Below are 17,485 nucleotides of genomic sequence, written 5' to 3'. Positions count from 1 at the left end.
AGTAACTAGGTTCTTTTTTTTAGATTACACAAGGTTATAAATGTTAACTATACTTAGAAACTTCAGTAATACTTCATTAATGGGAGAAAGCATTTTCTCTTATCTTTTTTCGTATTTCCTATGATGTGGAAGATGTTTTTTCATTGTAGAAAGTAGTTGTAAGATTATTTAGCAAGTTCAACATATATATTCTTTTTCAATGTAAAGGCACTTTCAAACAACAGGTCTATGGATTGTTACACATTTAATCTCTCTAAATGTCATCTCTCCACCTCTATTCCCATTCCAGTTTTTAAGCCATTGGTCAATTCCTAAATACTTGACCACAGCTCCTGGGCAAAGGAGAAGCAGGGAAAAAAAATAAAACTAGCGCTATCATAGAAGAAAAGATAAGGACAAGTTTGCCACACTATCCTGCTTATCAGCAGCTAGCCAGTTCAGGTATTGGCTGGCCCATCAGCATATATGTTAGTCTAGCTCATCCATAAACTACGCCATATCTATTTGGCAAACTGAATGTAAATAAATAAAGAACATAATGAATGAGTGGAAAGGAAGGGTGGGAAGTTGCATGTATTGTTAGGATGAGTGAAAGAAACATGAAAGAGCTAATGTATTGTACAGAATGATGTAGGAACAGAAGTTAGAAGTATCATTTAAGGGAAAGAGATCAAAAATATGGAGAGGAAACAGAACTGTGGCGGCAGACATAAATGGGAAGCTGGGCTTATTAATGTGGAAGGGGAAAGGAAGATAGAGCATAGGACAGTAAAGTGTAGGAAATTAGGCTACAACCATATACTGTTTGCAAAATAAATACGCTAGATTAAGTCTACATTAGGTTATGCTAAATTAGATGCTTAGTTGAGGCTGACTATGTTCATATACATGACATAGTCATGCCCACAGTGATCACATGGAGTGAACAGGATTTCTACATACAAATCCAGTAAGAGACACATTGTGATGCCCATCTACTTCAGAGGAAATAACACAGTACAAATGAGATCAGAATTCAGATCCTGCATTTAGGATCATGGACATGATTCAAAGCAAACTGAAGTCAAGGTAGTCTTTTTATTTAGCTCAACAAACTCTAAAGATTATAATACAATCTACAGGCGTTCTGGAACATGAAGTTTTTAAGAAAGAGTTCTTATCAGAATTTTAAGAAAAGTCCCACTATTAACTTTTTTTAAATCTCGTGGTCAGTTATTGATTAAGTTGGACATAATTTTCCTAGTATTCAGTTAACCACGCAACTACCTAACATTTGTAGTTCTTTTCAAAGTACTAACCAGATACAGAATTAATCTTCAAATGTTGTTCTAAGGTCACTCCTGAAGACTGGAGAGTTGCTTGTATATGACTTAAAAGCGATGAGACAACAGACTCTTCTTCCGCATTCTCGTTCACGTTTCTGTTCAGCTGCATCTGATACCAAAGCACTTTCTTATACAATAAGCGCCATAGCACAATCAACCTGTAGTTCAAGTAGTATAATATTATGAAATCATCAAAAATTAACAAAAATTACTTACATTGATTTCTTATTTTCTTATATTTTGCCTTATGTATCTGAAAACTAAATTATATTTTATGTTAATAACTACTTTCTTGACTTCAATGAGGGCAAAAAAATGAAACACTTTTTGCATTGGTTTTTGTTTTATGACCAAGAAACATTGATTCTCCTGAATTTGTGTAAACGCAGCAATCTACTTCAAGCACCCAAACACAACCAAAATGAATCCCTTGCTACCTAAACACGGGGGAAGTGAAATAACCTAGATAAACCTCAGAACAGGTATCAGTGTCTTTATAAACAAGACTGATTAAAAATACAATGACAGCATAATACAGAAAAGCAAAGACAGGGAAAGAAAAGACTGCAGACCATGTTTTTAGGGCTGGCAAGTCCCTGCTGCCCAGCACAGTACTATTTGATGTACCAGCTCAGATATGTAATAAGCTTGCCAATACAGGCAAATATACATTGCCAGGGACTTGAATAAGCTTACACATCTGCATGTTCTTCTCTAGCATTACTGCTTCCATTATTAATCATATAGAGTCAGTCATGCAGTGCTCAGTACCTGGAGCACAATTAATCAAAAACGTGGATTATCTTCTCAGAGACAACTGAAATTTGCCTATCAAATTTGCAATGAACACAGTATTATATTTTAAGCTTACTGAAGAAATACACTTTACTGTTGTAAGATTAAATTTGTGAGTTATAATGCGTCTTATGTTCTAAATCTCTGGAACAGAACACCTTGCTCGTATGATTAACACACTTGGATTCATTTGAGTTCTGCAGTAGAGAAATACTCCAGTGATAATAACATACTTTCCCAATAGTTGGATAGCACACTTCAGTTTAACCTTCTTTCAAGTTCATGTGTATAACTTCAAAGAAGAAATTTGATAGTTTCTTTTAAATACCTCCAGGGATGGCGATTCCACCACTTCCCTGGGCAGCCTGTTCCTATTCTTCTCCTCTCGGAGAAGAAATTTTTCCTAATATCCAACCTAAACCTCCCCTGGCATAACTTCAGGCCGTTTCCTCTCATCCTATCACTTTTACCTGGGAAAAGACACCTCGCTACAACCTCCTTTCAGATAGCTGAAGAGAGCGATAAGGTCTGCCCTGAGCCTCCTTTTCTCCAGGCTAAACAACCCCAGTTCCCTCAGCCACTCCTCATAAGACTTGTGCTCCAGGCCCTTCACCAGCTTCGTTGCCCTTCTTTGGACGCGCTCCAGCACCTCCATGTCCTTCTTGTAGTGAGGGGCCCAAAACTGAACACAGTATTCGAGGTGCGGCCTCACCAGTGCCGAGTACAGGAGGATGATCACTTCCCTAGTCCTGTTGGCCACACTATTGCTGATACAAGCCAGGATGCTGTTGACCTTCTTGGCCACCTGGGCACACTGCAGTTCAGCCAGCTGTCAACCAGCACCCCCAGGTCCTTTTCTGTCAGGCAGCTTTCCACCACTCTTCCCCAAGCCTCACAGTGTTGTAGCGTTGCCTGGGGTTGTTGTGACCTGAGTGCAGGACCTGGCACTTGGCCTTGTTGAACCTCACACAGTTGGCCTCGGCCCATCGATCCAGCCTGTCCAGGTCCCTCTGCAGAGCCTTCCTACCCTCAAGCAGATCACCAGTCCCGCCCAGCTTGGTGTCATCTGCAAACTTGCTGAGGGTGCACTCGATCCCCTCATCCAGATCATTGATAAAGATATTAAACACAGCTGACTCAAATACTGAGCCCTGGGGAACACCACCTGTGACTGCCCACCAACTGGATTTAACTCCATTCACCACAACTCTTTGGGCCCAGCCATCCAGCCAATTTTTTACCCAGCGAAGCGTGCGCACGTCCAAGCCATGAGCAGCCAGTTTCTCCAGGAGAATGTTGTGAGAAATGGTGTCAAAGGCTTTACTGCAGTCTAGGTAGAAAACAACCACAGCCTTTCCCTCACTCACTAAGCGGGTCACCGTGTCATAGAAGGAGATCAGGTTAGCCAAGCAGGACCTGCCTTGCATAAACCCATGCTGACTGGGCCTGATCACCCGGTCGTCCTGTATACTTTTTCCCCCCTTTGCAAAGATCATTCATACCTTTTTTCTGTTTTTGCATCATGGTGTACTGCTCGAGGAGGGTCTCTAAGAAGAGATTTCAGTGAGTTTAATTGCTGAGTAGTACTCTCATCAAGAACTACGAAAATAGGCACAGTGAGGGAGTCAAGTTCCACAAGACTATCGCCATGAGGAGGTGCAAAAAAATTTTCATACTCTAGTATGCACACGCTACTTAGAGTGTGAGAAACCATTTTCAAAAGACAGAAGCATGCCAAAAGGTTTTTTGAGAACAACTGATCATGTTTCTGTATAAGCATCAGTTTTAAAGTTTGTAATGTCAGCTTTGCCACGTGCCCAGTCAGACTGGCTCTTGAATGCCAGTACAACACAGTTAAGCACTGCTGAAAATATTTTAGGATACAATGCATCCAGTGAGGATTCTTTACAGATTTATTTAAAGATGCATCCTGGTTCAGCAAAGAACATTTCACAAACTGAAGAATGTTGAAAAAATGGATAATGCAGTTCACTGTGTAATTCAGCAATGTATCTTTCTCTTCCGTATTTTTTGAAATCCCTATCTGCCATGCAGCAAGGAGGTTTTTCTGAATGGAATATAGTTCCACTGATAATTTATCTTTCTCTTCAGTATTGTCTTTTGCATGAATAGTATCAAACATAGACGCAAATTCTAAGTGGCCTTGATCAGCTTTACCAACAAATGAATGGATTCTTTGGCTATAAAAGCTGGAAGAGCTATTGCAAAACTGCTTTTCGCCATCTGATTCTTCTTCATAATCCTAAATCAGACAAAAAAAAAAAATCAACAGTTTAATTCAAGACTATTGAGACAGAGCATGATCTGCAAGGATCACCATTTAGTCAGTCTCACAAATGAAATCTTTATGCTTAATTAAAATTGCTTAATTGCTTAGAAGTTTAATTCACAGCAGTTTCATCTAGATCTCAAACTAAATGTAGCTATTTGGAATAATTGTGCAGACAGAAATTAAATTACCTAACAACAAAAAAACCCATTACACTGTAAACAAGCAGTAGTTTTTATATCAGGAAGTGAAACCCTGTCCTTTATTAAGCCCAGAGTATGAGGAAAAGTTTTTGCCAGATACCTGTATGATATAAAAGCCATTCAACAAAAGCTCAAAAACTTCAAAGAACAAGTCAAAACCCAAAAGTATGAAATGGAGTTTGGAAAGCCTGCACAGTAACTTTGATCATAGAGCCATTCTTCCAAAAGCCATGTATAAATTTTGGAATTAATGGAAGAATCCTCTAAAATTGACGATAAATATCTTATTTACTAAGGATAATAATATTGTATTTCTTATTAATATATTTTACTGCCCCAGTATATTTAGTAGTGTAATGTTACATTTCATTATAAAGTGAAGCTAAAGTTTTAAACTACAATAAACTTATGTATATGTAGATTAGTACATATTTTTCAAAAAGTTAATGCACTGCTGAAAGAAATGATGTTTGAAAATAAAAATCAAGTATCAGCTGAGAAAAATAACGCACCTATAAAGAAAATGAGAATTTAACCAATATCGAATTACTTTAAATGTATCTAGTAAGAGCAAATATACCTATATTATTTGAAAAAAATTATTCTTTACATTTAGAATACCTTAAATCATTTGCATAATTATAAGTGGAAAAATGCTATTAAGTACCGGTAAATCCACGGTTTTCTCATTCGTTTCTGTTGTATCCTCTTCCAGAAATTTTGGAATGGTGGAAAAGATAGAGCTTTGATTTTGAGCGTGTTTTAAAAGACTAGCTTTTAAAGACAACAGTGATCGTGAACACAGAGGTGTCCCTTTAGACTAAAAGAAATAACAATAACACAAAATATATTATCTGTTTTTAGCAAGATCAAACTAGATGCTTTCTAAACAAAACTGGGAAATTGGTCCCTTCTGTAAAAAGCTTCAGTTTAGAAGTCCCAGACAGAAAGGGAGAACAGGTCAACAGGCATATGTTGCACAGAAACAAACTATCATCTGACCGTGCTTCAGGAATGCAGAATTTTCTCAGCACCAGACAACTTTACTTTGCTTCATGCTGAAAGAATCTGCCTTCTTGATCCCTGAAATGATCCTACAAGTTTGCCAGTATGTAGGGCTTTCTTGCATTTTTACTATATCATATAGTAACATATCTCTTTATATCCTCAAATCCTTGCCCACTCTTCTAGCTTATGCATGAATACCATCATAACTCACTTCTCCAAAAATCCAAAATACAAACTGAATTGGAAGAGAAGTTGTATTCCATCAGCAAATGCAAAAATTCTGAACTTAATATCTATTATATCTTATGTGGTTGGCAACAGTTGCAGGATCTCTTCCTTCAAAGGTTTCCCTTCTCCCAGACTTAGTTCAATTTACAAGCGTCAGAAAAATAAACAAACATGCTTTAAGCTAGCTTTAATTGACAATCTCAATTGAGGATCTAGCGGACACATGCACACAGCAGCATTGGGACTGTTGCTGTCTGCTCTAAAACAGCAGAAGCCTAAGATAGAAAGGTTTTACACAATCCTTTCCACATTATTCTGAAAGGATGAGTTGGTCAGAGTAGCATAATACCTGTCAATGCTCTGAACTAACTCTATAGATATAGAAATCCTAATTTCTTTTACAGTTCCAGAAAGAATATATAGTGACAGTTAAGACTGTCCCTTTTACTACATTTTACTGAAGTGTCACCGAGACATCAAAGGAATAAAATTTCAGAGAAAACTGTGTATTCATTGTTTTCCAGATCAAAACTATTCTCAAAACAACTTTATAATTCAAAGGAATTTATACAAATATCACAGTAAACTAAGTTGAGGTACTCAGTTTAAAAATTACGCATTTTTATACACATGAGGTTTTTTACTTAAAGCCTACAAAATAATTCTTAACTCTACCTTGGAGTTCAGCAAATTCCGACGGATATTTTCAAGCCGTTGGGTTGAATCAAGCAAAAGTGATCTTATAAATCCTGATGGTGAAAGGTTGTTAGGAAATCTAAGCACTGTTATCATGTATCCATCAGAGACAATGAGGTAGGGTAATCTTGAATGTGAAGCAACAGAGAATCTCTGCCTCATAAGGTCACTTTCAGAAGCTGAAGAACCAAGAGACTGGCTAGAGTTTTGACAAAGAGAGTGCTGCTGTCTAAAATAAAGATACATCAAAAAATAAGAAGTAACTATCATATGTAATAATCATGAACAGAATAGAGAAGAAATAACTTAGGAACGTTTAATACCACTCACGCCACTGTCCCAATAGGTCCATTCAGAATGCTAAGGGAAGAGTCTAAATTTTGCAGGATGACCACTCTGGATAACACTATTTTTGCTTGCAAAATGCCAGTATTTTGCTGCAGTTGCAACTTTTTAAATTTAAAGAAAAATAAAAACAGCTTTCACTATTCTCTTATTATTTCATTAATAAGTATTATACGTATTTTTTCACATTTTGACTTTAAATTTCTATGTCACACTTTCTTATCTAGCTCTTATTGCGTATGATAAGTGCTTGAAGATGAAATTTTAAGTTGCTTCTAATAAAGTCATGTATGAAAAACAAAAAATCCCTCAAGATCTGAATCAGAATCAGTTCAGACATTCAACAGGAATATTTTATATCAATGCACAAGTCTTCTCTCACAGAAGAGGTCTTACAAAGTCTTTTCTTATAAAAAAATCACTCCTTACTGAGTTCCAGAAAGCTGTGTTGTGCATGTATTCTACTATTAGCCCTGTAACACTTTGAAATAATGTATAAAATTACTGGGGTTTTTTTTGTTTCTTAATAGTCCAAAACTTAGTCGCTTATTTGAAAACAAAGTAGCTGCATACATTCAATAAGTAACCATATTTAAGGTATTTAAATATATTTTAGTATCTGATTTTTCAACCAGACAGTGTAAGAAGGTATTATAATGCTTTTAATGTTTTCATGAGATGTTACATTTACACACTATCCAGCTTTAGTCACTCAGAATTAGTAGGATTTTTTTTTTTTTAAATGAAAGTTTAGATTATATTTTGTTTCCTGTAGTTATTCAGATTGTGTTACTTTTTGTAACTTTCAATCTCTGCTAAAAAGTGTTACCAGAGATCCTTCTAGTCCCCCTTGCAGCGTAATTTCAAAATGTAGTTCTGGAGTACCCAAAAAAACCCATTTAAAAAGCTAACTAGTTTTTGTCTATGCAAATATGTACTTGCAAAATCTGATTAAAGTTCTATAGGTAAAATTAAATAAAGCAGAGAAATACCACTGGATTAAAATAAATCTGCACTTTTAGCATTTCTGTAAGTTTAATTTCTTATTCCATCATAAAAACATGCTATTTTTAATTACTACTAAATTCATAAACTTTTAAAAAACCAAACACTTAATGTATACTTACATTGTCACAATGCCAATTTTCATCATGACAAACCCATTATAAGAAATAGAAGAGAACTGAATGAGAAACAGATATTGAGAAGACACATGAAAAGCAAAAGAGTGAATTTGAAAGATGAAGTTTATGTAAAACTGTAAAAAATATGTTAGAAAGTAAGATATGATCATATGACAAAAACGTATAAAAATTTTCAAACCCTTTTACCTGTATGTTATTAGTGGATGAAATGGAATAAACTCTGCTGGTCCAAATTCTACAGAGCAGCCAGAAGTAATCAAGGTCAGCAATTCACCCATACATGTCAATAAAATCAAAGATCCACGTTTTAACATGCAAGCCAAGAAAAGGCTATCAGGAGTCCAACTCATATCGCCAACCCAGTAAGATCTAAATTGGCAGGAAAAAATATTTTTCTCTGTTAATCTTTATCAGAAGGTTAGGATAGTGAAAACAAAAAACAACACCCCCCCAACGCAAACCTAAAAAATCCACAACAGCAGCAGAAACATCAATTACTGACCTGATAAACTTGGATGGGACCATGTTATTCTTGCTACTACAACCTTTAAGGCTACCCGAAACAGTTACAAAATTCAATGTGTTTAAAAACAAAATCTGAGTTGCCTGGAAAGAAAAAGTAAATGTAAAAAAACCATAAATGTTTGTATCAAAATGTCATTATTGCTGATAGAAAAATTTTTTTGCAAGTTATGCATTACATTTGATGTACTGGAAACATTATTATACATGAAAAATGACATTACACATCAATATTTATTATATTTAGAGTATTTATTAATTTCTATACCTATTTCTACATTTGAAAAATAATTAAAGATTATATACTCGATATATAATTCCATATTCTTTTTAACATAACTTTTTCTAAAAGCCTCAAAACAATATAAGATCATTCTCCTCCAGTCTTGTTGGTGAACAACAACTGGAGCTTTGAAGGACTGCATCATCCCATCCTGGTACACTAAATAAGCTGGTCCACGTTCCCCATCATCACTAGCACTAAAAACTACATTAAGATTTGGCCTCCAAGTTGTTAAAAGGAATAACATTATGAAGTGGGAATATAACCTCCAGTACCTGTTAGGCTGAGGCCTGATTGAGAATCATCCAGAATATTTGCAGATACAGTGCAGTAAATGAAGTGAGTTTCTTTATTATTGTATTTCTTGGAAATTAGAAATGACAGAGGAGCTTATATGGATTTCTTAACTGAACAACAGCATTCAAAAATCACACGTATCAGTAAGAATGCTGAAAAATCACTCCTCAAAATGTGTTATTAAATCCTTGTTACCACTTCATTCAAACTGAACTATTATCTTAAATGACGTACTGTCTATCATTCATACCTTTGGATCAGTTTGATTAACAGCTACTGCAAGTAGAAGTCCATCCCTTGCAAACGCACATAGCAAAGCTCCTCTTGACTTTACAGACACACACCGAGGAACCAAATTAATAAGAGAACAAGTCTGCTGTACCCAATGGACCTGGTATGGCAAAGAACTGAATATCAAAAAAAAAGACAACAAAACCAAGAGGTTACTCAGTTATGCTGAATGGGATGATTCACATATAGTAAAAAGACAAAAACACATAAAGCATGAACAATAAAAAAAAAATTTTCTTTAAAAACCTTACAAATGAAAAATATTTTGTATTTACATGAGTTTAAAAATTATGTCTGAGCACTGATAATTATTTTTATGGGACAGGAATTTGGGCTATATGTATAGAACATGCAAATAAATATAGATGCGTGCCATATAATTAAGGCACTTGCATTCTAGCCAGGAACAGCTTCCTCAGACAGTGTAACATCTCCAACACAGGAATACTCAGAATTCGAAAATGAAAATCAACAATATGCTACTCTGAACAAAGAAGTTGTGGACGCCCCATCATTGGAAGCGTTTAAAGTCAAGTTGGATTGGACTTCCAGCAACCTGATCTAGTGCAAGTTGTCCCTGTCCAGGGCAGGGGAGTTGGACTAGATGCTTGAAGGCCACTTCCAACCCAAAACATTCTATGATCCTAAAAAGATTCAAAACATGATAGAGAACACAAGAAAGATTCCATTTGGAAGCATGTCACCTAACAGACAGAAAATAAAGCATTAACATAAAAAAATGAATTAAACAATAGTAAGCAATGAAACTGAGCGATAGTTGGCATAAAGGAATTATGAGTAACATGGCTGAGAAATGTAGTTACAATTCAGGCTGCAAGTACTATAGTATATGTACGCACTTCCACACTGGGAATGTTACGCTCTATTTCATTTTTTGTATTACCAGAAAGGCATTACCATGCTTCTGACAAACTGAGCGAAGAGTGATGCTGCTAAGAAGGGCAAGGAGGGCATCATTACTAAGTTAGTATCAAAAGGGCATCATTCAACAAAAGCACTTGTACCACATCAAGTGTAGGGCGAAATTTTAGCAAGTTAAACTCATGTATCTCACTTCGGAAGAGGAATGCACTATACATGTACTCAGGATTATTATTCAATTGCATTTTTAAGTGGTTGTATCAGTATAACTGTTTCAGTACATAGTCCCAGCCCAGATAAAGAAATGCACACATACACTCTTACACAGTCTAGGCATAAGAGATGAAAAGGGGAACAGAAAACAAATAAAATATACAAATATGCATAATAAAGAAGAGAAAGAGGTATTCAGGGCATTCATGGCTGCACAGTACGCACTAGTAATACAAGAAAAACAAGAAAGGAAACTATTAGCATGATGCAAAAAGCTCCCTGACACTAACACACGTGTGTGTGCAGGCATGTATACATATACATAGTCACCCACATACAGTGATAAATATATGCAGTTTTATTTAGGTGTAAGTTAAGAATGAAGTATGGAATACATACATAAATGCTGTTACATTAACCACATTTAAATACTTGATTGTGTATCTCCATATATGGATCATATATGTGCATATATTGTCCATATATGCATATATATAATGTGGCATGTTATGAACATACATATGCAAACATAAGTAGGTGCTTGTAACCATAGGCTAATTGGACATCAATGTAAATGTGTTCAATTGCAGCTCTGAATCCCAGCTCTAAAGCACTTCATAATAAAAATCATCCTCTTAAGCTAACGTAACTTCAAATATCGCTGAACTTACCTAACATATTTAAAGCTATTTTCATGCCATCGAAGAATCAAAAATGTGAGCACCAACCATTCTCCAGAGTAAAACACAAAAGAGCACAAACAGCAATCACCCAGTATCTGTGGAAAAAAAACACAATCCAAAACAGAACAAACCCAAAAACCTGGTTACACACAATTTTCTCTTTAATTATTTATGTATTTAGATCAATAGCTATTAAAATACAGATTAAATAACATAATGTTGTCATTCAGAAATATAAAGGTTGGCAAGAATATTACTGGGCCAGATAAACTTTGATCTGATCCAGTATGGCTGTTCTTATGTTGTCATTAAATCTAATATGAACTGAATGATTAAGCCTACACATAACACCAAAGAGGCAGACATCGCTCTCAAAATTCAGTATAGGTTCTGTGGCTCTAATTTACTTAAGAGATTAAATGATTGCTCTAGGGCTTATTTTTTACCTCATTTTGTATGAAAGCAGCATGGACTCCAATTTCTTTTTCTTCAGTAGAAGGCAACATGACTGACTTATCAGGCAAAATTTGCGTCCAACGCCCAGAAGAATTTTTATAAGAGGATGTATTTTCCTGTTCTGTGCTCTCCCACAAAAAGACACATGCTGTAGGAGTAGTTAATAGTGCTTTTCTGCCATCTCCAGATACATACAAGTATAATCTCATTAAACACTCTGGGGAAAAAACACAACAAATACAACAATGTGCCAGAATAGTTTCTGCTCCTCCGTTAGATTTACAATTTAAAAAGAAAAGAGAAAGGAAATTTATTTTCTTCTCTATCATAAGAAATCCAAGCTGCCACCTTAAGTATCTTTCATTTGCAGCTTCATCACTTATAGTAGACCTTGGGCAGCAGTAATGTCAGAAGGGATGCCCATTTTTATGCATTTTATGAATTATCTTTCCCACAAGACTCAACCATTAGAGTTGTTTCCTGAGATTGTCTTTCTTGAAATCCATCTTTCATGGGAACTACTAATAAATGCATAAGTGCTCTACTATCTATTACCTTCAGCTCCTAAATGCACTACTGATCTTCCCCGAAATGACAGAATTGCTTGTACAATACTTCACTTTACAACCTGGTATCAGTGAGATTATTCAATAAATGACAATATTTGATACATAAGTTTGCAAATACGTGCCTTTACATTATTCTCTCCAGTTAGCATTTGTCATAAAAACCTACCTACAGAATAAACTCCAAATTTTGTGTATAGGTTTACATCAGATGTATGCCTGCTCTAAGATATTGATAACTTAGTAAGTAATGTTTTTCTACAGTTAAAAACTAACCATTAAAAAATAAAATAATTACTGTATTTAAAAATGAATTACTATTTACAGGGGATTACTAAATGAAAAAAACTGTACCATTCAAGTGACAGAAAGAACATTTGTCAAAGCTTAGCTAGCACACAAATTATACAAATGCAAAACAATGTAAGAATATAGCTTTTACTTGTGCAATAACAATTAACAAAAGGAAAACCACTTTCACTCTATTCCAATTTTCAGAAGACTAATTGAAAAAAACCTACCTTGTGCTGCCGCAACTACTTTCCTAGACTCTTCGATTGCTGGCACAATTTTCAAGCAGTCCTGATCTTTATTCCAAAGAAACAGCTCTCCTGTTGTAAGTATGCCTGCCAACCAAGCACCTATGTTCATCGTGGGAGAGATATTTTGAAGGGTATTATTGTGAAGTACTTGAAATTACTTCCTTTCCATCTTAGCCACAGTTCTAACGCTGACAGTGAACTGGCAGATCCTATAGATATCCTAGCTTTCTAAACTGTTACAACTGTTACAAGGGCAACAAGAAAAGCTTCTGTAGGTACATCGGGGATAAAAGGAAGACTAGGAAAAATGTGGGTCTTCTCCAGAAGGAAATGGGACACCTGGTTATCTGGGATACGGAGAAGGTGGAGGTACTCAATGACTTTTTTGTCTCGGTCTTCACTGGCAAGTGCTCGAGCCTCACCCCCCAAAGCACAGAAGGCAAAGGCAGGGACTGGGAGAATGAAGAGCTGCCCACTGTAGAAGATCAGGTTCAAGACCATCTGAGAAACCTGAAGGTGCACAAGTCCATGGGACCCAAGATCCATCCGTGGGTCCCAAGGAAACTGGCAGATGAAATTGCTAAGCCACTATCCATCATATTTGAGAAGTCGTGGCAGTCCTGTGAAGTTCCCACTGACTGGAAAAGGGGAAACATAACCCCCACTTTTGAAAAGGGAAAAAAGGAAAACCTGGGGAACTACAGGCCAGTCTCACCTCTGTGCCTGGCGAGATCATGGAACAGATCCTCCTGGAAGCTATGCTAAGGCACATGCAGGACAGGGAGGTGATTCGAGACAGCCAGCATGGCTTCATCAAGGGCAAGTCCTGCCTGACCAACCTAGTGGCCTTCTATGAAGGAGTGATTACATCACTGGACACGGGAAGGGCTACCGATGTCGTCTATCTGGACCTCTGTAAGGCCTTTGACCCAGTCCTCCACAACATCCTTCTCTCTGAATGGGAGAGGTATGGATTTGATGGGTATACTCTCTGGTGGATGAGTAATTGGTTGGATGGACGCATCCAGAGGGTAGTGGTCAACGGCTCAATGTCCAGGTGGAGATCGGTGATGAGTGGTGTCCTGCAGGGGTCTGTATTGGGACCGGCACTGTTTAATATCTTCATCAATGACATAGACAGCGGGATCGAGTGCACCCTCAGCAAGTTTCCACATGACACCAAGCTGTGCAGCTGACATGCCTGAGGGACAGGATGCCATCCAGAAGGACCTGGACAAGTTCGAGAAGTGGGCCCGTGTGAACCTCATGAGGTTCAACAAGGACAAGTGCAAGGTCCTGGGTCGGGGCAACCCCCGGTATCAATACAGGCTGGGGAATGAAGGGATTGAGAGCAGCGCCGCAGAGAAGGACTTGGGGTTACTGGTGGATGAAAAGCTGGACATGAGATGACAATGGACGCTCGCAGCCCAGAAGGCCAACTGTATCCTGGGCTGCATCAAAAGAAGCGTGGCCAGCAGGTCGAGGGAGGTGATTCTGCCCCTCTACTCTGCTCTGGTGAGACCCCATCTGTACTGTGTCCAGCTCTGGAGCCCTCAGCACAAGACAGACATGGACCTGTTGGAGTGGGTCTAGAGGAAGGCCACAAAAATGATCAGGGTGATGGAACACCTCTCCTGTGAGGACTGAGAAAGTTGGGGTTGTTTAGCCTGGAGAAGAGAAAGCTCCGGGGAGACCTTATTGCAGCCTTTCAGTACTTAAAGGGGGCCTATAAGAAAGATGGGGACAGACTTTTTAGTAGGGCCTGTTGCGATAGGGCAAGGGCAAATGGTTTTATACTAAAAGAGGGTAGATTTAGACTAGATACAAGGAAGACATTTTTTACAATGAGGGTGGTGAGGCACTGGCACAGGTTGCCCAGAGAGGTGGCAGATGCCCCATCCCTGGAAACATTCAAGGTCAGGTTGGACGGAGCTCTGAGCAACCTGATCTAGTTGAAGATGTCCCTGCCCATCGGTTGGACTAGATGACCTTTAAAGGTCCCTTTCAACCCAACTATTCTATGATTCTAGGAATTACAAATAAAATAACATGATTTTATAATACATAAGATATTATACTTAACCATTTCTTGATATTGTTAAAACAACTACATTTTTCAACAATGACTGCAGCCGAGGGATTTTCTTCTTTGTCTTCCCTGATGCCAGGTTAATTTCATTTATGTGTTTATCATCTAGAAGAAAAATAGCCTCTTTCTCCTGTTGAAAGAAAAAAGAGCATTTCATTTTTTAAAACATTATTTGCTATGTAAGCCTGCAAAATACTGCAGAGATCAAAAATGTTAGGGAAAGATAATAAAAAAAAAAAAAAAGAAAAGATGTTACAGCTGCAATTGCTACATTAACTTCATTCTTTGGCCTATTTGCTTTACAGTACAACATCTTATCTAGCATCAGCCTACAATGATGGTGAATTTGGTTCACAAGTTTCAAACTATCAAACTGATTTTACAATCATTATTAAAAGATTCTTTGAAGTACCTCAACGGAACTACCTGCCAACAAATGACAATACAACACCAAATTAGACACAAGTTATCTCGTCTTGTAGTGTTTAATTTAGTAAGATTTTTGCCAGTGATTTCAATAAAAGGAATTGGCCTTAAATGGTTGCCTACTTAAACTCAAATCATACATTAGAAGAGAAGAAAAAAAAAACGTAGTCTCAGTTTATCACAAAAGCTAAAGAAACCACGTCTTTCAACAGATGCAGGATGGAATGGGAAAAAAAAATTTTGTTCGCGATTTCCAACTACATACTGTAAAAAAGGTTACGAAAAACTAGAACCATCAAAACAACACTCTCATATAAGGGACAGGTCTTTTTTGGGGAGGAAAAAAAAAAAAAGACTCCCATTGTTTATCTGAGAAATTCTGAATCTCCAGCATCAAGTCAGTAAGACAGAAAAACAAGCCATTTATTTTAGTAACTCTTAAGTGGGGTACATTCAAATCACTTCCTGAGGCTTCCCCCCATCCCGTAAACAGAAAGTATTATATAATTAAACCCCCTACTCTTTGCAGAATTTTATTTAAATAAAAGTTCATTATACTTACCTGTCCAATCCATGAGATGCGAGGCCATGGTTTTCTTTGTTTGATACACGTAGAGATGAGAACGTCTAGCTTAATCTCCATTCTTACTAAATCTCTAGGTAACCATTATAAAGAAACGCAAATAGTGCTTTTTTCATATAGCTATAGAGAATTTGAAGAAAGAAAAAAAGAGACAAATTTTTATTATTTGGGGGGTGGGAGCAGAAGATGGGAATCTAGCCACAAACTATAGCAGCTTCCTGCTAAACACAAACAGAACTGATGCTTACCTGTATCTCCAAACTAAAACAGCTATTTTCATTCACGTAGCTCACAGGCTATTTGCAATTCAGCCGTGCAGATTACATACTTGTTCCAGAAGGAGTTGAGAGAAAGAAGCCCCAAGACAAAGTACCTTGCTAAAAACTCTAATAAGAACGCAGAAAACGAGGAAAACATACTGCAGCCCCCGTAAGCGCAAGAGATAGAAGCTCAAGCAAAACACCAGCTGGCCTCTTGGGCACAGAGGGCCGGCTGCCTTTCAGACCCTATTCCACGCACAGGAGGAGGGCACCCCCGCCACGGAGCCACCTCAGGCCGCGGCGTGACAGAAGGCGGCACAGCGCACCACCGAAGGGGATCAGTGCCGGGCGCCAGGCTGCTGCCTCACGTTTCGGGGGATTTACCCGGGGGGCGGCACAGCCCCCGAAGCGAAGCAGAGCACGGGCAAGGCGCTTCCCCCTGCGTGGGGAGTAAGGGGGGGAACAGACTTCCCCTCCCTCCTCCGGGCGCCATCCACAAGAATCCCACCGCCACTTTCGCCCGCGTCAGGGCAGAGACGGTCCCTCAGGCTAACTCCGGCCCTCAGGACACAGACAAAGGAAGATGGTGCGTGCCCAAACCGATGCTCACCACAATCGGCAGAGCCCCGGGCGCGGATGGGCCGCCACATCACCCAGGGGTCCCAAGCCCGCCGCCACGGCCGCAGCCAGATCCCGGCGCCGCCCAGGCCGCACTCACCCCCTCGCCACACGAGCCGCCAGCAACGGCTGCGAGTCGACGGCCGGAGGCGGGGCACGGGCAGCGCAGTGCGCAGGCGCGGCGGCCAGCCCCGCCCGACGCCTCGCCTCCGCCCGGCAGCCGCCCCCCGGCCGCCTGGGTCGTCTGGCGGCGCGGAGAGTCCTTCATCGCAAGCGCCGTCTGCGTTTGCGTGCCCGAGTCCGGTGACCGGGCTCAGCGTGCGGGTTGCCTCTACCCCTTCGCCTCTGAACCCGCCGGCTTGGTAAGCTGGGTAGAAGCCTCAGGCGTTTCGAGGGAACTGACCACGGAGACCTGGTAAGGACTCCTCCCTCAGCGGGGAAAGGCGGGCGGCACGCAGGGCCTATGGCGACAGCCCAGAGGCAACAGGGCACGCTGCGGGGGTTCCATGTGGGGGGATTTGTATCGTCATCAGTATTCGGAGATGAGGGGGGATGAGTGACAGTAGGAGACACAGCTGTAAGACACCAACGAGCCCTATAAAATACAGGAACTTAGGTGAAATACAATAGGGCGAGCAGTCTGTCACTTCGTTTCATCACTTTGAAGAAATGCCTTTGATTGCCTTAAAGCAGCTGTTCCCTCAAACTGGCTGTTGTTCCTCAAACCACTTCAGAGCAA

At 38.9% G+C, this 17,485-nt stretch overlaps 1 protein-coding gene across 1 annotated transcript in view; it reads right to left on the bottom strand.

The window, feature by feature from the left end:
- CPLANE1 (ciliogenesis and planar polarity effector complex subunit 1) overlaps positions 1–16,894 on the bottom strand; it is a 65,752-nt gene extending 48,858 nt beyond the window's left edge. Inside the window, exons 1-13 of the mRNA XM_075137787.1 lie at positions 16,117–16,894; positions 15,848–15,941; positions 14,854–14,989; positions 12,750–12,869; positions 11,653–11,879; positions 11,195–11,301; positions 9,388–9,544; positions 8,538–8,641; positions 8,222–8,404; positions 6,525–6,774; positions 5,281–5,433; positions 3,623–4,383; positions 1,299–1,483 (exon numbers count right to left, since the gene is read on the bottom strand). Coding sequence (XP_074993888.1) covers positions 1,299–1,483; positions 3,623–4,383; positions 5,281–5,433; positions 6,525–6,774; positions 8,222–8,404; positions 8,538–8,641; positions 9,388–9,544; positions 11,195–11,301; positions 11,653–11,879; positions 12,750–12,869; positions 14,854–14,989; positions 15,848–15,941; positions 16,117–16,148 — 2,509 coding nt within the window. The 5' untranslated portion in view covers positions 16,149–16,894. The remainder of the gene's footprint in view (positions 1–1,298; positions 1,484–3,622; positions 4,384–5,280; positions 5,434–6,524; positions 6,775–8,221; positions 8,405–8,537; positions 8,642–9,387; positions 9,545–11,194; positions 11,302–11,652; positions 11,880–12,749; positions 12,870–14,853; positions 14,990–15,847; positions 15,942–16,116) is intronic.
- Between the last annotated feature and the right edge of the window lie 591 nt (positions 16,895–17,485).

This window comes from Calonectris borealis, chromosome Z (genome assembly GCF_964195595.1).
Source record: "Calonectris borealis chromosome Z, bCalBor7.hap1.2, whole genome shotgun sequence".
Taxonomy (NCBI): Eukaryota; Metazoa; Chordata; class Aves; order Procellariiformes; family Procellariidae; genus Calonectris; species Calonectris borealis.
This window is presented reverse-complemented; position numbering and strand designations above follow the sequence as displayed.